General features: G+C 55.7%; 5 protein-coding genes across 5 annotated transcripts; 1 reads left to right on the top strand and 4 right to left on the bottom strand.

The window, feature by feature from the left end:
- Nucleotides 1–901: 901 nt before the first annotated feature.
- Nucleotides 902–5249, bottom strand: CPAR01_16542 (ATPase; the record flags this gene model as incomplete). The annotated part of the gene is made up of 3 exons (XM_060500787.1): nt 902–4011; nt 4064–4985; nt 5121–5249. The coding sequence occupies 3 exons, from the start codon at nt 5247–5249 to the stop codon at nt 902–904; spliced, it is 4161 nt and encodes a 1386-aa protein (XP_060340496.1).
- A 2424-nt stretch (nt 5250–7673) lies between these two features.
- CPAR01_16541 (uncharacterized protein) lies at nt 7674–9837 on the top strand (the record flags this gene model as incomplete). Its single annotated transcript, XM_060500786.1, has 3 exons — nt 7674–8478; nt 8548–9570; nt 9794–9837. The coding sequence occupies 3 exons, from the start codon at nt 7674–7676 to the stop codon at nt 9835–9837; spliced, it is 1872 nt and encodes a 623-aa protein (XP_060340495.1).
- A 533-nt stretch (nt 9838–10370) lies between these two features.
- Nucleotides 10371–11844, bottom strand: CPAR01_16540 (uncharacterized protein; the record flags this gene model as incomplete). Its single annotated transcript, XM_060500785.1, has 2 exons — nt 10371–10733; nt 10807–11844. The coding sequence occupies 2 exons, from the start codon at nt 11842–11844 to the stop codon at nt 10371–10373; spliced, it is 1401 nt and encodes a 466-aa protein (XP_060340494.1).
- A 3451-nt stretch (nt 11845–15295) lies between these two features.
- Nucleotides 15296–16276, bottom strand: CPAR01_16539 (SAM-dependent methyltransferase; the record flags this gene model as incomplete). The annotated part of the gene is made up of 1 exon (XM_060500784.1): nt 15296–16276. One exon carries the CDS (start codon nt 16274–16276, stop codon nt 15296–15298), a length of 981 nt encoding a protein of 326 aa, XP_060340493.1.
- An 837-nt stretch (nt 16277–17113) lies between these two features.
- On the bottom strand, nt 17114–19008 carry CPAR01_16538 (AMP-binding enzyme; the record flags this gene model as incomplete). The annotated part of the gene is made up of 4 exons (XM_060500783.1): nt 17114–17460; nt 17523–18229; nt 18283–18559; nt 18612–19008. The coding sequence occupies 4 exons, from the start codon at nt 19006–19008 to the stop codon at nt 17114–17116; spliced, it is 1728 nt and encodes a 575-aa protein (XP_060340492.1).
- Between the last annotated feature and the right edge of the window lie 217 nt (nt 19009–19225).

Below are 19225 nucleotides of genomic sequence, written 5' to 3'. Positions count from 1 at the left end.
TATTCAGTCGCCTTCCATCACCTCTTACTTCCCTTCCCCTATATCTCTCACCTATAACTGTCGTGTGGGCTATGGTGACAATATTTTTGGCATTCTGTATAGCACTTCATTCGTTAGCGCGCCGTGCCAATCCTTGACCTGACCGTTCTTCTCCAAATCTCGTCCATGTATGAAACCAGGCCGTTGCGATGATGCCCCCCAAGTTCAGTCAGTATCAGTATCGTGAGTGCCAGAGTACAGTCCACACGCTGAACAGTCCACACGCTGAAGGGAATAAAGTGAAGCGACACAAAACGTGTCGAAGCTATGTCATGCGAGAGAGAAAGCCCCTGAATGAGACGGTCAAAGAGCCGCAAATTTTGACCTGGAGAAAAGGCATGCGGGATACACGAGCTCTCCGAGACCCCGACAGAAGTTGTGTTGTTTTTCTTCGGCTCGCCCCGGCTATTTCATGCATTAGACGCATCTTCTTTTTTTCGAGTGTGTTGAGCTTGGATGCTCGGGCGAACAGATGGCACGTCTGAGGGTGAGATGACACGAGCGAGACATCAGATTGTTGGAGCTGCATAGGGGAGGGGGAGGAAAGGGCAATGGACAAAGTACAAAGGCTGTGTGCTCTGGTCTGCATCGGGCTGAGGTATTCTGTATTGTGTTCACTCCTTTGTTTCTTTGATATGTGGTGGGAAAAAAAATTGAACTTTGTTTTTGATATTTCACCCATTCCTATCTATGAACTCCTAACTGATGATGATGATGATGATGACTTTGCGGGGGGCAGAAAATTCCAAAATGGTCCGCCCTCAAAGGGGATAGGGACTTGATATTACACTTTTTTAAAAAAAGATTGAGAAAATATGGAACCATGTAACGGAAGAAAAAAAAAACCAGCTCAAGATTTTGCCTAGTGACCCAGCATTTGCTGCATGGCGTTGAGGCGGTAACTCTCGCTCTTCTCCATGAGCTCCTCGTGCCTTCCCTTGGCGGCGACGGCGCCGGCCTCGACGACGAAGATGACGTCGGCCTTGCGGACCGTGTGCAGCCTGTGAGCGATGGCGATGACGGTGATGCCGCGCGCGGCGCGCTCGAGGCCTTCCTGCAGCGCCTTCTCGCTCTCGGCGTCGAGGGCGGAGGTGCTCTCGTCGAGGAGGAGGAGGCGGGGCTTGCGGACGAGGGCGCGGGCGATGGCGACGCGCTGGCGCTGGCCGCCGGACAGCTGGGAGCCGTTGGGGCCGCACTCGGTGTCGTAGCCCTGCGGGAGGGCGACGATGGTCTCGTGGATGTTGGCGAGGCGGCAGGCCTCTTCGATTTCCTCGTCGGTGGCGTCCTGGCCGGGGCGGGCGCCGAGGCCGACGTTGAACTTGACGCTGCCGTCGAAGAGGGCGCTGTCCTGGGGCACGACGGCGATGTCGTCGCGGAAGTCGGTGCCGTCGAACTTGGAGATGTCCATGCCGTCGATCTCGATTGTTCCCGTGCTGGCGGAGTACATGCGCTGGACGATGGCCATGACGGTGGACTTGCCGGCGCCCGAGGGGCCGACGAGACCGCAGAATTGGCCGGGCTGGATGGTGAAGGACATGTTGTCGAGGATCTGGACCTCGGGGCGGGCGGGGTAGGAGAAGGAGACGTTCTTGAAGGAGACGGCGACGCCGCCGCGACCCGGGGAAGGGCGCGGGTTGGGGTTGGCGAGGGCCTCGACGTCCTTTTCCTTCTCCTTACCCTTGGAGGACTCTGACGCCGCGTCGGCGGCGTCGGCGGCCCTGCCTGCCGGGTCGGCGTCGGACTTGCTGAGGTCGAGGAGACTGAAGATTCTGGAGGCGGCCATGCGGGCGCGGGTGACCTCGGGGGCGAGGGTGAACATTTGACCCCATAGCTGGGCGCCAACGAGCATGGCGACGTTGATGATAAGGAACTGCGTCTGCGTGGCGTTACCGGCGACGATCTGCTTGGATCCCCACCAGTAGGCGAAGGCGTAGATGATGTTACCCGTGACGTTGGCGACGGCGAGCCAAATGTTGGCGAAAGTGACGGCCGAGATGATCTCCTTTTTGGGGTCCTTGAGGGCGCGCTTGTACTGGCCAAAGACCTCGTGCTCCAGGGAGAGGGTGGCGACGGTCTTGATGGAGTTGACGGACTCGACGGTGATGCCGACGGCGGTGGCGTAGGCGCCGGCGTGCTTCTCCTCGAACCGAGAGAGGACGCGGATCTGCATGATGCCGGAGCCCAGGAGCATGGGCACGATGACCAGGCAGACGATGGCGATTCTCCAGTTCAGAATGTGAGAGTAGATGATGGCGACGAACAAGTTGACAATGACGGCGAAGATGGTTCCCATAATAGAACCGCTGAAGCCACCGATGGACGCCGCATCCTTGGTGATGAGAGACAGGAGCGATGAAGGGTTGCGGGCTCCGGACTGGTGCCACTCGAGCTCCTGCTGGAAGAGGGCGCGGAACGAGCCGACACGGATCTTGTACAGGAGCTTCTCGGCGATGTAACCAAAGGCGGACCAACTGCACAAGTTGGCGACGAGTTCGACGCAGGCGAGCATGAAGAAGAGGCCGGCGAAGAAGGCACCTCTGCTCTGGATGTAGCTGGGCTCGTTGCAAGGGCTGGCAACGCCAATGGCGAAACCGAAAATGGTACCAGATGCGCTGAAAGTGCAGCCGACAATGAAGGCGGACACCATGGCGAGGAGGAGGTAGAGAATATGAGGGCGGACCATGACGCCAGCCTTCTTGGTGATCCACCAGGTTGACCTGTCGTTGTCGAGACCGCTGTTCTCGGTCTCCAGGGCCGCGTTCTTCTTCTTTTTCTTGAGCTCCTTGGCCTCCTTCTTGAGTTGCTTCTTGGTCTTCTCGGTCACGACAGCATCCGTGCCCGCCTCCGTTTCGATGGCCCTGGCAAGATCCTTGGGGTCGACGCCGGGCGTCTCGGCGTCCACAGAGGCCGCGGACGACTCGACGGCGGTGCTTGCGCGAGAGGGAGCCTTCTCCTCCTCGGAGCCGTTGATGTTTTGCAGGTTGACCAAGTTAGCGTAGGCGCCGTTGCGGGCGATGAGATCAGCGTGAGTTCCCTGCTCCATGATATCACCAGCGCTCATGACAATGATGTTGTCGGCGTTCTTGATGGTGGAGAGACGGTGAGCAATGGAGATGAGGGTTCTGCCCTTGGAGACATTCTCAACAGCCTTTTGAATACGGGCTTCACTGGCAGAGTCCAAGGCGGCGGTGGCCTCGTCGAGGATCAAAATCTTGGGGTCACGAATGAGAGCACGGGCGAGGGCCACACGCTGTCTCTGACCACCACTGACGAGCTTACCACCACTGCCGACGGCGGTTCCGAATCCATGCTTGAGGCGGTCGATGAAGGAAGTGGCGTCGGCCAGGTCGGTCGCGTTCTGAACGAGCTTGACAATCTCGACAACTTCGGGTCCGTACTTCTGGGCGGCGGTGTTAAGGTCCTCTCCGGCCATGAGATCTTCGGCAAGCTGGGCGAGCTGGGGTCCGTAGAGCGTTTCCTTGAGTCTCTGGTGCTCCTCCTTGGGCGAGTTGACGAGACCGAGAGCAATGTTTTCGATGACGGAGCGGTCGAGCAGGGAAGGTTCCTGCTGGACGAGACTGATGTAACTGCGGACGTTTCTGACGTTGAGGTTGCGGATATCCTGGCCGTCGATGAGGACTGTGCCCTCCTTGGGGTCATAGATTCTCGTGGCAAGGCCGGCAATGGTCGACTTTCCGCTGCCAGAAAGACCGACGATGGCAGTGTACTTTCCACCGGGGCAGACGAGAGAGATGTTCTTGAGCACGTCCGTATCGGGGCGCGAGGGGTAAGAGAAGGTAACTCCACGAAGTTCAACCTCGCCGTGGACATTGGTGGGCAGTCTGTCACCGTCCTCGGTGACGGAGTCAATAGTGGAGTGCTTGTCGATGTCCTCCCGGAGCTTGACAAAGGCAGCGGCTGCTGATCCGAAAAGGGGCAGCAGAGGTGCGATGGTACCGAGCATGATACAGGCTAGTCGTAGTCAGCAAAGTTGTCCCAAGTAGTATAAAAACGAAGTACATACCGTCGACAATGAGGAACACAACGGTGTAAATGTCACCAACTGAAGTGCCGTCGCCAGTTCCAGCAACCGATCTGGCGATGGCCTTGCTACCTTGCCAGTAGGCGAGGGCGTTCGCAGCGTAGGCGATGAAGTACAAGAGTCCGGCGTTGGAGGCAGCCGCAATGGCCTTCTTGATACCCTCCTTCTGAGCGACCATGACATGACCGGCGAACTTGTTCTCGAGGCGAGGTCCAGCGCCAAACGCCTGGACGACGGCGACGTGAGACAGTGCCTCTGAAGCGATGGACGAAGCCTTAGCCATACCCTCCGACATGGCTCCGCTCCATTTCTGGATGTAGCTTCCGCAAATCATGGACGCGAGCAAGTAGGCGGGAATGAGCGAAACCAGCATGCCGGCGAGGGGCGCGTACTTGATGAAGCCGATAACGTACGCGGTGACGAAGAAGGAGATTGTGCCGATGAAGTGACTGACTTTCTCGGACGTTCCGGACTGAATAGTTTGGATATCGGAGTTGAGGCGGGACGAGACCTCACCGGCCTGTCTGCTCTCGAAGAAGCCGACATCCTGTCTCAGCAAGCTCTGGAAGTACTTCTCGCGGAGGCGGGATGCGAGTCTCTGGCTGATGATTCCCCAGCAGGTGGTGTGCGTGTAGATGAGGCAGAAGGCGACGCAGGTGATCCATACGAGTTTGATGACTTTGTCGTTGACGGCGTCCTGGTAAGCGCCCACATCCCCGATTCCGTCGGCGCAGGTGGCGCCGTTCATGTCGTCAATCAGCTGTCCGAAGAGAATACCCATCAGAGGGAACGGGACACCCGAGCCGATGGCGGCAATGGTGCCCACGCAGACCAGCGTGTAATCGAGCCATGTTGGGTTGGCATAGAAAAGCAGCTTGAAGAAGCTGAAGACAGTCTCGAAGCGCTGGGAGAGGATGGTCAGTCTCTCTTCGCACACGTACACGTACTCAAGGAAGGGGAGAGACTAAGGCCAAGAGAAAAAAATAAAATCCTGAAAATGCGATTCAGATTCAGCCCAGTCCAGACGTGCAACACTCACCTTTCCCTTTGGTTTCGCGACTTCGGTAGTCTCTATTGATGTTGTCTGTACTTGTTGTTGCTCTGGTGATGTCGAGAGAGCAGTATCAGCCTTCTCGGCCGCAGCCGATCGTGAGTCTTGGTCAGGCATGGTGATCCGACCTTGAACTGACGAACAGGTATCAGGGAGAGTTTGACCGCTTTTCGCAATTGAAGCAGATGGTTAAGAAAGGAGCTCTCTCTCATCGCCAGCCCCCAGAAACACAGAGACTTGGCGTGCAGCTGGTGGCAAGGAAGAGCTCAGCGAAAGCGTCGAGCGAGGTCCAACCGTACAGGGCAACCTTGCCGTTCTTTGCACCATGCCAGAACCAGAACCCAGAAGTGGAGGCGATTTTTGTTTTGTGTGTTCATTGGCATCCGCAGCATTAGCGGGTAATTAGGGGAGTCATTCCCAAGACCAGCCAACAGTAGCGAGCATTTGCTTGGCTTCACAGGCTTTGATGACAGCACATTTCACAGAAGCGACTCGAGTCTCCGCTGGGGGCGATTGTAACTTGCCCACGTACCTTGTCAGGCTAGCAGTGGAAGCAGCATGGACGGGACGTTAGGGAGGGTAGGTATCCGTTCCCCGTAGGTGAGGTGGGTGGTAATGCAAAGTACCCTGCCGTGGAGTAGCCGAGTTAGGGAGCTGAGAGGGCCACGAGGGGGGCATGCCGTAACGAGGGGGGGGAAAACGGCGACCGACGCCCACCGCCGACTGTGATCCCCCCTGCGGAACGGTATACGGCACTGCTTTCTTGCGACATTTCATAGGTGGTCCTGGAGGGAGGTTCGGGGATCGTTAAGCGGCGAGAGGCCAGTGACCACAGCAGCCACGGTAGACGATCACGCTACTGCGGGAGTTGACGGTTGTAGCGGGATGTGCAATGTGCTACGGCACGTGAAGGGTACTGGCGGCATCCCTGAGGGAGTGTGTAGTGTTTGTGGGCGAGGCCACATGTACAGATGTACATTGGCGTATTCGCGATAGCATCTGATAGCGATTTGTGAGGGTCAAAGGGGGTGAAAGAATCAGACAAGCAGAGAGGGAAAAGCGAGGACGACTGGAGCAAATGGAGCGAGTGGATGTGGGGCCGAGGACCGGACTGTGGGTTCGGATCAGATAATTTGTCTTGGCGGAGACGGCCCATCCCTTCCGGATTAAGTAAGGCTGGAGACGCCGACCCGAACGGGTACAAAATACCTACCTTACCTTGGTCCACCTCAGTGTACGAAGTACATCGGTACGGACACCCATGTTTCTTTCTTGCTCCTTGCTCCTTGCTCTCTGCCTTACTCCATTCTGCACGCAGTGTATATTTTTTTTATTTTTTTTGCGGATCTGCCAAACTTGTTGTCCATTCGGAAAGCTTTACGGAATACTTCTTGAAATTTCCTGATCCTCCCATGTCGTGAATAAAAAATTTCAGAGAAGCCATTGCGACGGCCCCGGCCATGGCTGCTCCTGGGGAAAATGGCGCATCTCTTCTGGCGCTGGGCACCCACACACCATTTCCCATTGAGGGTACATTCCACCGCCACACCCACTCATCCACTTCATCTCGAATTTGCAAAAGAAGGCGTCATTGGGCACACACATCTCGCTGGTGTGTAGCAGTGAGGAGCAAGGCCAATTGCGAATCCCGTGTCTTTTGCTGTGTGCTGCAGTGAGAACCTTTGGCGACATTAGCTTCAACGGCCGATCCATTCAGCATCTCTACTCCGTTGCTTCATTACCAAGGTACTCGGTAGAAGCAACGGAAAGCAAAGGAACCCGAGATGCCCTGGAAAGAAGAAAGAGAGGAGAATTACAGTTTTTTTTTCTACCCTTGAATTCCGAACAGTGCTGCTGCCCACTGAAAACGAGGCGCAGTGCCCCAACGCGTACAGAGTACCTTGGTTTCCTTCATTTTGTTGGTCTTTTTTAGGCTTGTCAACTTGTTCATGCTTGTGTTTTGTTAGGTAATGCTGATTAGATCCCAGCCCAGCCAGTCCGCTTCTTAGACCCGGCGCTGGGAGTGGCTTGCATGTCTCTGAACGGATCTGATAACTTTAACTCCTCCACCATCTGATAATTCTCAGACCCCTCCCAACAACACCCCTCCAACCACCAAAAAAAAAAAGGGCTCCAACAAAACGCCGTTCTACGAAGACATCTCCGAACAACCGAACCGAGCAAAAATGCCCCCCTTTTGGACTTGTACAAGCCGCAGATTTACGACGACGGCAATTTCAAGATCCGCGCAACTTTACCCATAGTATTCTCATCCTTCCAAGAAAGTCACAATGTAGCAATACCTACAATACATACATTAGGGGGGAATTGCCCTTTTACAAATTCTCCCAAACTCCCCGGCGGCTCCAAAACCCACCCAGCCATGCCGTCATCTCCGCTGTCGCTTTCCCATTCCCCTCCCTACTGACTGACAGTGACGCCGCCGGTGTGAGAGTGTCACTCAAGTCCCGTCCGTCGGCCCCTGGACCTCGTCTTCCCTCTCCTATTTTTCTGCTGTTCCCCTTCCTTGCGATCGCCGCCATGGCCAAGCGGATCCTTCGCCCAGCACTCTCGGCTGCAAGGCGTCTCATTCTCCGAGCCAGCCCTCGGCTCGACCTGCCCCTTTCCTCGTGTTCCTCGCCGCCCTCCTGCTTCTACTCCTCCTTGGTCTTGGCCCAGTCTTGGAGGGGTGAATCTGGAATTGGGTCCTCCTTGTTGGGAAAAGGATTCGTCGGTGATGGTGGGATCCAACAACGGGCAACTTTAACCAGTCTGAGCAGCGTCACCCGCAGAGTACAAGCACCACCACCACCACCAGCTCCAGCACGCCAGCACCAGCTCCGGTCCGATGCAGGCCCTTCGCTCGGCTTCCGGCGGACGCTATCTTTATGTTTGCTCCTGTCCATGCGAATGTTCTCGTCCGCAACTGCCACAGCCTCTGCATCTGCATCCCCATTTGCATCTTCACTCCCTTCCCTCGCCTCTACTTGCCTCCCTCTTCATCAAGCCTCGCCGCTAGAGTCCTATAGTTCCAACCGGTCTTATTCTTCCTCTACTTCCTCTTCCACCTCCTCCTTCTCTCATTCAGACGTAGTTGTAGATTCCAACGACTCCTCTACATTTCCGACTACAGCAGACAAGATGGGCTCTCTTCCTGGTGCTATTCCCCCCTTCAAGGTCTTCGTCATCGGAGGTCTCTCCTACGCCGGTGTCTCTACCACCTTGAACCTGCTCGACCTTAGCAGCGGCAAGTCGCCTCGTCTTGCTCACATTCCCTACGAGCACCACCCAGACTTCAAGAATGTCCCCGTCGAGATCACTCTTGTCGACGAGCGTGATGGCTTCTGTAAGATATCCTAAATCTTCCTGGCCATATCACAAACACCCCGCTAACATAACCCCTCCAAAAAAAAAGTCCACCTAATCGGCTCCCCCCTCGCCTTCGCCGACTCCAAATACGCAGCAAAGTCCTGGGTAAAGTTCGAGGACATCGCCTCCCTCCAGCGCCCCAACGTCCGCTTCGTCCAGGGCTCCGTCTCCAAAGTCGACCCGGCCACGAAGACGGCCACCGTCCTCGACCACGCCACCAAGCAACCCCAGGACTTCTCCTACGACTTCCTCGTCGCCGCCTCCGGCCTCCGCCGTGTCTTCCCCGTCGTGCCCCAGTCCCTCACCCGCAAGCAGTACCTCCTCGAGGCCGAGGAACAGATCAACGCCGTCCGCAACGCCCCCGACGGCGTCGTCGTCGTCGGCGGCGGCGCCGTGGGCATCGAGATGGCCGCCGAGCTCAAGCTCGTCGAGCCGGACTCCAAGGTCACCCTCGTCCACTCCCGCGACAAGCTCCTCTCCTCCGAGGGTCTTTCGGACGAGTGCAAGGACAAGGCCCTCGAGCTCACGCGCGAGGCGGGCGTCAACGTCCTCCTGAACCACCGCGTAAAGGAGACGCGCAAGCTCGACCCCTTGCCCAACGGCCGCGCCCGCCACGAGATTGAATTCACAAACGGCGACAGGCTCGTCGCCTCAGAGGTCGTCATGGCCATCTCCCGCAGCGTCCCGTCCACAGACTACCTCCCCGCCGCCGCAAAGGACGAGGAGGGCTACGTCAAGATCCACCCCAACATGGTCCTCAAGGGCGACGGCAACGTTCTCAACGCCGAGGACCACATCATCGTGGGCGACATCTGCCTGTGGCCCGGTATCAAGCGGTGCGGCACGGCGATGCACATGGGCCACTACGCCGCCATCAACGCGCACCAGCTCATGCTGGCCAAGCTCACGTCGGGCGCACACAAGCCCACGTTCTCGGAGCTCGGCCCCGTCGAGCCCATGATCGGTTTGGCGATTGGGAAGAAGGCCGTCGCGAGCGGGCCCGTTGTGGGGACTACGTGGGGTGAGGATGTCATGCACGCGTACTTTAGAGACGACCTCGGCTTTACCAGTGAGTTACTTTTTTTTTTCTTTTTTGGCTGTGTTTTTTGGTTGTGTTTTCCTTGACTCTTTGGATCCCACCGGCGCCGACCAGCCTTCCCTGTCTACTACCCTCTCCTCTCTTCTGTGTTCCTCTCCTCCTTTTCACACGCCCCCCCTTCTCCGACTCGACCCCATCGTCAGTGAGAGATTGATTGATTGCTAACCGTTGCGTGCGTGTTCTCCCATAATAGTCTGCTGGAACCACCTCGGTCTCGGAAGGGCCCCCGACTCTTGACTCTTGAGTTGTTTGTGAATTTAAAAATTACATAAAATGGATTTTTCAGGGTTTATTCTTGGGTTTCAAAGGTGTTCTTGGGAGTACAATGATGACGAACGAAAGACGGACGCAATAAGTTCCGTCTCTTGGGGGTTAGTTTAGACTAAATTGGCTAGACTTTGAAATGCAAATGATGTTTCTCATGAGTTTCTATTGCCTAGGCCTTTTCTTCCCTTCATTTTGGTGTGTCGCTGTCAAGATTCAGAGCCTGGGTAAGGTTAAGTAAGGTAGGTCACGCAGATTAATGTCACTAAAGCATAATCAATCAGATCAGATCAGATAAGATTGCGTCCGAAAAAGAAAAAAAGTAGTGACACAAAATTCTTCCCCAAAATGACACCTTCCTAACTTTGTCTGCATATCTTCTATGTACATTATTCCCACGCCCACATACCGCAACACTTTTAGATTCCAAACAAGACTCATAATCCACACATACGTAGCATCTCACTGTGTCATAGATGCAACCACCGCCCAATGTGTCTGTCCTCTTACAACTTGGGCACAAGCTGGATCCTCATACCGCCCACAACCTTCTCATTATCCCCCAGCGGGCAAAGCTGGAAGAACCTCTCGCGCGAGCACCGCACGAACGCGCTGCGCTTGTGCGGCAGGTCGACAAACTTGTCGAGCCCGAACCCGTGCATGAAATCGTACATGAGCACCGTGTCGTTGGTCTTCTTGGGCTCGCCCACGACCCAGGTCGTGCGCGGGTCGTCGAGGTAGAGGAAGTGCATCAGCGAGGACCACCACGCCGTCACGCGGTGGGGGCCCCGGAAGCGCACGTCGCCGACCAGGGAGTGGCGGCCGCGGTCCCAGTCTTGGGCGTCGTAGTAGCCGCCTAGCTTGTCCTCCTGTTGATGATTTGTTAGTGATTATAAAAACTTTTTGTAGGCTGGAATACAGGAGACAAGAGAGAAGACGCACCTTGGCCCAGTAGACCTCAAAGTAGGCGAAAAACGTATCCTCCCACGCGGCGAGAATGGCAAACTGGTGCGGGTCCTCGTCAATCTTGCGCAGGTACTCGCGGTGCTGGTCGAGCGTGCCCGTCTCGTTCCACCCCTGCGACACGCGCGGGTCGTTCTGCCACTCGTGGAACAGGCGGAGGTGCTCCGCGTTGCGGTAGTCGAGCGCCACCATGCTGAACGTCTCCTTGAGGTGCGGGATCCAGCGGCTGTACACCGTCGCGCCCGGCGCGGGCTTGGCCGGGCGGATCGGGTGCCACGCCTGCTGGTAGAGGTTCGGGTTGGACGGGTCCGAGGCCGGGACGGCCGTCATGGTGTGCTGCAGAGGGGTAAGGGGGTACGAGGACAGAGGGTTGTCGAGCGCCGCGGGGGACTCCTGAGGGAGCCAGACGGGACGGGGGCCAAAGGGCGATCCGGCGCCCTGCCAGAAGGCGGAGCGGAGGAGAACGACGGTGGATTGCTCCGCGGAGGCGGCGGGCTTCTGGGCCTCCGTCTGGGTCGGGTGCTCAATGGCGAGGAGGACATCGCGGAGCTGCTGGCCGAGGGTATCGGCGCTGGCGCCGCGGAGCTCGAGGCGGACGAGCTCCTCGTTGGGGCGGAGGACGAAGATGACGTAGACGAGGAGCCAGGCCTGGGCGAGCGTGGGCTTGGTCTTGCCGTCCCACGAGAAGACGGTGCTCGGGGAGCGGCGGGCGCGGGCCCAGGCGCTGTTGTTGGAGTCGGCCGGGAGCTCGCTCGACTTGAGGTCCGCGGGCTCGGAGAAGTAGAGGTTCTCGCTGTGAAGACGCTCGGGGAGGGGAGTCGTCTGCTTCTTGGTGTTGTTGTCCTGGGCGGCGAGGGGCGTGAGGCGGTAGAAGTGAAGGCCGCCCTCTGACGTCTTGCCGGCGAAAGTGTCGTGGTTGAAGGCGCGCTGGACGGCGTACTCGGCGTGGTACGGGTGAGGGAGCTTGATGATGCTCTCGCTGGAGGAGACAGCGGACAGAGAGATTGGTGCCGACATGATTTCGGTTGATGTGTGAAGTCTAACCCCAAACTGACTTAATACAGTTGGAAACGAATTGGGAATAGCAGACAAGGCTTCTCGAGGAGGGTATCAAAAACGTGAAAGAGGTTCCTCGATGCTTGACTCCGAGATTCTGTGAAGGGACAGATAGGAAAGCAAAAGTTCACGGAGAAAGTTGCCCAAGGTTCAGCTTCGAGTTCGGAGCTTCGCGGGCATTCATGTCACCACCGCCTACTCCTTTGGAAGACATACCGAGTTAACGCCATTGGGTCCCTGGTCTCCAAGAGTCCAATGCCATTACATGATGACCCTGGTCCATTGACAAACGGAAGCCCGCCGCTCACTTGTCTTTGCGTGTCTGCCGCCATGCCACGCCATGCCTTGCCATGGCTCATGGTTTTTTTTTTCTTCAATAGGCTGCAGGGCGCGCGACGCAAGAGAGCTTCAAGCGAGGAAGCGAAGCGACTGGTAGCTCCAGCCTCCAGGACCGGCCCATGACATCGTCTCCAGCACACCATCCATCACAACTTCTGGGGCACGGGGTGGTGGTCAGAGTGAAGTTCAACGGCGGGGCACATTTGTACCTTGACTCCACGGTAGCGAAGGGGTGTGTGTCTATATGCGAAGAAAAGGGTACAACTGAGTACAAGGAGGATCAAGGTACGCGGGCATGGTCGACGTTGAAGGGGGGCCTCACTCTTCACCCCTCCATCACTGAGGTGGCCTGCGGCGAAACGCCGAGACCTCGGGCCAGAAGGGTTCCCAGGCCAGGGTAGGTAGGCGACGAAATGCTCCGAAGAAATTTTGAGTTTCACAGCCTGTGCCACCCTTCAGAATAGATCTGATAACCAAGAGGGCGTCGGGGTTGATGGAAACGGGGTTCGTGGCGGTCGTCCCTCGTAGTTGATGTATTGCCGTCAATTGCGTGCGTGGCGCCTACTAGGTAGGTACCTATCAAAGTACCGGCTTTTTTCCCCTTCTTTTTTTTCTTCCTTCAAGGAAGGTGGCTGCACCGACCTGGTCTTAGCGGATCTGATAACTTTATTAGAACCAAGTTCGGCCATAGCTCCGGCCTCGGAGCTTTGAGAACCCACTCAAAGCCGACCGGTGGCCGCCGCAAGCTGGATGATGGATCTGATAAGATCAAGGCAAAATTTTTCTCACTGGCGGGGCAGCGGGAGTGGACTTACGGATACACTAAGGCTGGTTTTGATACTTGCAGCATGGTTCACTGCTTCAATATCCCGAACCTACCCGTGGATCCCATCATCTCATCGTTCAAGAGGGCGTGTATGTAGAAACAGGTAGCTCGCGTGGGGTCGCCTTCGGTCCAAGTGGCCTGTTTGGGCAGATCCTTGGTAAAAAAGACGCACCTCTTTAGATCAGGGTACGTGACTCTCTTCGTCTCCACTACCTCCCATCCCCTGCCACACCTGCTTGGGAACCGGAACGCCAGTGACGCCTTCAGCTCACTCGCAAGTTGTGAGGATTCATCCGTGTGCCTCGATGCTTCTTCTTTTCGTCGGATCTTGAGCCGTTCCTCGATCGGAGTCTCCCCCGCCTGCCAAGTCACATCTGCCGCCCGTCAACCACGCCGTTCCCGCTCTGAGGCGAGCTGCGCCGCCGGTTCTGGACTTGCTTTGAAATATTCGTGATGCTCTTCAGAAGTTCAGACGGTCATGGTATTCGTGAACACGCCTGCACAATACGGGGTTGCTCCGACCGGTTGTTCACCCACGTCCCACAGGTAGCTGCACCTGTTGTCCACAACAGCTCCATGCCTACAATCCACTATGGGATAGCTCAACTCCACAGAGATTGATAACTTGGTCTGCCGCCACGCGATTCAGAATGTGGCATCGTACTCGTTTCTCGGCCAAGGCGCTTTCGTAATGGGGTTCAAGTGGGCTAGGTAATAGCGTCGTTGATCTCAAGCCATCGAGCGGTACTTTGGCAAGCTTGTGCAAGCCTTCGTGTCAGATCGACGAAAGCCGGTTCGTCTTCCTGCACGTCGATGGCTGAGACTTTCTGCACCTCTTGCACTGGACCTGCAACAAGTCCCTTGCGGCAATTGACGCTCCGGACCGATGTGCGCCACCCAGATCATCGTTAACGCCGACCGTCAAATTCCGTCAACGCCTGGGAGAGTCCCCTGTTTCTGTTAGGAATTGCTGATTGTTCCACGTCGAATGGCATTCGTTCCGACAAGTCTTCTCTCGGGTCTTCGGGACACGCCGTCGTATCCGGTGTCCAGTTGTCCACACAGTGCCATAGAGAATGTCGTATTGCATTCTGTCGAGTCGATGCATTGTGCCGTCTCGTTCGTCTGATATGATTATGGCCCCCGCCGATGGTCCCAGATGATGATGTGTCTGTGTGTCTGACTCTGGGGCATTTCCGAGTCGATGGAAACTTGCGCATCCCCTTCAAGGTTAAAAGTGTCCTCGGGATCCGGATCCCGGAGTCCGGACGGATAGTCGCGCCGAGACGACCACACGATGGGAGAGCCCCATTGATGAGATCTGCGGACAAGTCGTTACTTGCAATGGTAGCCTTATGGGTTCTTGGCGAATGAAGATGAACACCGTTGAGCATATCCATGAAGATTGAGTGAGAAGTCAAGGGGTCGAGCAGGTCGCTCACGAAGAAGGCCTATTTGAACAGAGCGTAAGAAACGTGCCGGCAGAACCTACCTTGATTTATGTGGTACAAAAAGAAAGTACCTACCCTACCTTATCTTCCATTTGGTCATCAGCTTTATGAGCAGAAGCCACCTAACATTTGAGGTAGGTGCAAACTATCTCAAAGTACCTAGACAAGATACCCACCAAGTAGGTGAGATGCTCTGCTGTTATTTATCCTTAAGACTTCTTCAGTGAAATATCGTGATTAAGAGAAGGATCAGATATAGGCGGTTCCGGGGGGTGTAAGTCGCTCCCACGATAGCTGTAGATAACTCAACGCCGCACGTCTCCCTCCCCTTTCAGGGTGACTATCGCCTGTAACTGTATTGTTGCGATACTTGCGTCCATGATATCATGGCATCTATCTGACCCTACCTCTGGCACATTGTCTAGCCAGCCTCTACCAATCCATTATAACTCTCACGATATGCATCCCCTTTACGAACCCTAGTGGACATTGGGACACTTACCAGGTTCTTTTGAAATATATCATGTGCTACTTATTCAGAACATGACTTTGAGCGTCTCATCTCTGTAGACGTCAAGCAGACCAACAAAAAATCTAGCTTAAAGGCGATTGCCGATAGAGCGGAATTTCATTATCCGGGACGGCCATGGCGGTCAAGGCGCGTTCGACATCGTTACTTGGTATCATCTCTGGGCATCGTTGCTTAATATTGTACGAAGCACTCTGAACGCGTACTCATTCTTCGCGTTTGATATGATTTCTCCAATATTGCGTCACGTTTGATCGAACAACACGTTCAACGCTCCATAACAACCCAAACAGCATCCATGGTCTCAACCCTCCCACCACCCTTCTTAGCCTCCTCAACCGCATCCCGAATCTCCCTCACATATCCCAACAACTCTTCCTCCTCATCCTTCCCCAACCCCTCGGCGACAACCTCCTCAGCCCACGACGCATCAACCACAACCCCAACCTCCCATGCCCCATCCAACAACCCAGGCGTATCAACAACACCCCTCTCCCGAACCTTCCACCCAGCCCCCTCCGCCAACTTCACAATCTCCTCAGGTGCAAGCGCGCCGCGGACGTTGCCCTGGTCCAGACTCAACCCCTTCTCCGCGCCAGCCCGCAGCGCATAAAACCGCTTCTGCGCCGCGACGGCCAGTTCGTGCGGTTTCTGCGCGGGAGTCCGGGCTTTGACTGCGTATTCTGCGAAACAGAGTTTGGAGACGTTGGGCTTGTAGAGGACTTCGAAGAGGGAGGTGATTGCGGCACCGGAGGGGAAGTACCACAGCGAATGACAGAGCGTAGCGGCGTCAAAGGCTGAGGAAGGGTGCGATGCGAGGTAGGTCGGCGCGTCGGACTGGTGGAAGGTGATTGCTGCGCCGTAGGGGGAGGAGGAGATGTGGGATTGGGATTGGGCGAGGGTGTAGGGGCTGCCGTAGTCGCCGGGTGCCGGGTCTAGGGCCGTGATGTGGCCGGCCGGGCCCGGGCCCGGGCTGGCGTTGTTGGCGTCACCATCGGCGGTGATGGAGAGTGGGGCTACGGCTTGGGAAAGGACGAGGGCGGAGTCGCCTTGGCCGCAGCCGATGTCGAGGACGCGGCTGCCGGGGGCGATGGACCAGAGGGAGGCGAGGCGGAGGCGGTGGGTGAGTTGCGGGAGGAGGACTTTGTGTAAGTGGGCTGGATCGTGAGGATAGCATTTTGCGAGGGAGAGGAGGAGAGGAGAGGGGGATGGCGGTTGGGAGTTTGGCTCGTGGTTGGATTGAGACATTGTAGTGAAGTGATTGTGGTTGTTCCCTCTTCTTGTTGGACGAAGTTTGTTGAATGTTAGCTTAGGTGCAATTTTGGACGGGAATAGGTTGGGTGAATTGAGGAATTGGCTACTGATGTGTTGGTGGTGTTTTGATCGTGGTTTTAATTGAAGCTGGATTCCGGTCACTTATATCCAGCATTCAGATCCGTACCTTTGCGCACATCTACCTGTCAAAATAGTCCCCTTACTTAATTGAGATCACTAAGTTGACCCGAATGAGTCTTCCAATAAAACCAGATGAACAAGCTACGGCAATATGAAAATTCCCGACCTTCCTGAATGAGATCAAAAAAGAGGGTTGAAAATGAGTCACATCCTCACAGACGATTGTAGTCGAATTTGGCCTCAATTGAAGGATTCGATTTTTGGCCTCACTTATGTGGGTTCGCCCCAAACCATCGGGTTTCTCATCACGCAATCGCGATTTTGGATGCTAAGCCTTGATCGGGGCAAGCATACTCCCAGTGAACGCGATTCTCAAAGGGGGCCGAATGTGACGAAAAACAATTAGCCTTTGAGAATACAGGTAAAAAAACAAAGTTTGAGCCTTTGAGGATGACTTGCACAAGCTAACTCCACATGGGAGTGTGACGAGAAGTCAATTCAACGACACGTTCAGTAATCCTATGGGTCTAAAAAAATCTAAGCCAAATTCCAAAACCCCAAAAAACAGAAGCCATCGCCTGACATGAAATAGTAATAACGAAAATGGTCAAACGACAACTTTTGTGTGGTATCACTCATTGAACACACTCCACGCCGTCCTCGGCAAGATATCCTACGAGGACCGCAATCTTACAACTTGGCAGAGACGGTTCTGCTCTTCTTGAGAATCTCGTCGCCCACCTTGGCAATCTCAAACTTGCGCACCTTGCCGCTGCCCGTGAGGGGCACGTTGGCCGGCACGCCATCCTCACCGAGCCAGAAAATGTGCGCAGGGCTCTTGTGGCCGCCGAGGCGCTGGCGGACCCAGTCCTTGAGCTCCTGGAATGAAGGCTTGTCCGCGTTCTCGGCGCGCTGCACAAAGGCACCGACGACCTCGCCGTAGTGCTCGTCCTTGAGGCCGACGACGATGGCCTGGGAGATGGACGGGTGGGCCATGAGGCGCTCTTCAATCTCGAGCGGGTAGATGTTCTCGCCACCTGAAGGGAGAAAGTTGTTAGTACATTGTGCTGTTGTTGCGTGACGGACATTTATAGCTTACCTCGGATGATGATGTCCTTGAAGCGGCCGGTGATTGAGCAGTATCCGGCGTCGTCAAAGACGGCTTCGTCACCAGTGTGCAGCCACAAGACACCTGCAGAGTCACGGACCATGACCTCGTTGGTCTTCTCCGAGTTATTCCAGTAGCCAGCCTGCAGCTGGTACCCGGCCATGCAAAGCTCTCCGCGCTGGCCCATGGGCACAACGTTGCCGTCTCTGTCGACAATCTTGGCCGAGGCATGGGGCATGAGCGTACCGACGGTGGTCAGTCTCTTACCCAAAGCATCGTCGGTGAAGGCGTTGAAGCAGGTAGGCGATGCCTCGGTCAGACCGTAACTGCTGGTGAACTCTCTCATACCGAGACGGTTGACCATCAACTCCATCAGATATCTTGGGACAGGGGCGCCGGCCACAATTCCGGTGCGGATCTTGGATGACTTGAAGTCATCAGGTGCTGCCTGGAACAGGGAATCGAACATGGCAGGCACGCCGTGGAGTGCTGTGCAGTCCTCCTCGAGAATGGCCTTGAGTGTCGCCTTGGTGTCGAAAACTTCCGCGGGGTAAACAATCTTGGCACCGTGCGTGATGACAGACAAGAGGCCGAGGACAAGACCGAAACAGTGGAACAGAGGGGGAGGGCAGCACAGCACGTCGTCCGGGGTGAGGCGCATGCGATCACCAATGAAACGAGCGTTGTTAACGACGTTGCTGAATCCAAAGTTAGCCTCTTCGACCTCCTCTATCAGCTTGATCGCACTTACTGATGGGTAAGCATGGCGGCCTTGGGACGGCCAGTGGTACCACTGGTGAACTGGAGGTTGCATACTTGATGCGGCACCACCTTGCTCATGGCCAGGTGAAGCTCTCTCGGGCTCTGTCTTGAGCTCGACTTGATGAGGTCGTCGTATGTCTGATATCCGCTCGTGTCGCCCCGAATCATGACAATCTTGGGCCCATTGATCTTGTTCGCTATTTGGCCCAAGAACTTGGTGTTGTCGAGTCTGCCAATCTGCTTGGTGGTGAAGAGAATCTTGCATTCTGAATAACGGAGTTAGCTCGGAAATCAGCAACTGTTAGACTGGTAACTAACCTGAGAACTCAACAGCGTACATGGCCTCGCTGGGGGTGTACGTGTTGTTCAGAATAACGAGAATAGCACCGATTCTAGAGACTGCAAAGAAGATGGCGGCGTATTGCTCGCAGTTGCCTGCCATAACACCGACTCTGTCACCGGCCTTGATGCCCATCTCGAGTAGGGCCTGCGCGAGCAGCAAGCTCTGCTGGTTGAGCTCATTGTAGGTCCATCGTGCACCGGTCCAAGGAATCACCAAGCATTCCTTGGTGCCATGTTGGTATGTCTGGAGCTCCAGCAGCTCGCCGAGACTGAGGTCAACCAGAGGAGGATCGCGGGGTCCGTGGAGGATGGACAGCTTCTGAGTGGGAGCCAAAGGCTCGGATACCGGGGTTGTTGATGCTTCTGCGGCCATTGTGTCGACGAATAATTACTGAATAAATGCTTCAATTGCTTAACGAAATCACTACGGAAGACAAATTGAACGTCTTGGTCTTGGTCGAAATGTTTGTCTATGGCAGGTCCAAAAAAGTGTCACCACGACCTAGGTGCAACGCCGGCCATCCTCTCGGGTCGCATGGCAGAAATAACTGGCCTGGGTCCAGATGGCAGAGACGACCCATGTCCAAAGG

Source organism: Colletotrichum paranaense (genome assembly GCF_030867605.1).
Source record: "Colletotrichum paranaense strain IMI 384185 chromosome Unknown Scaffold_26.1, whole genome shotgun sequence".
NCBI lineage: Eukaryota > Fungi > Ascomycota > Sordariomycetes > Glomerellales > Glomerellaceae > Colletotrichum > Colletotrichum paranaense.
This window is presented reverse-complemented; position numbering and strand designations above follow the sequence as displayed.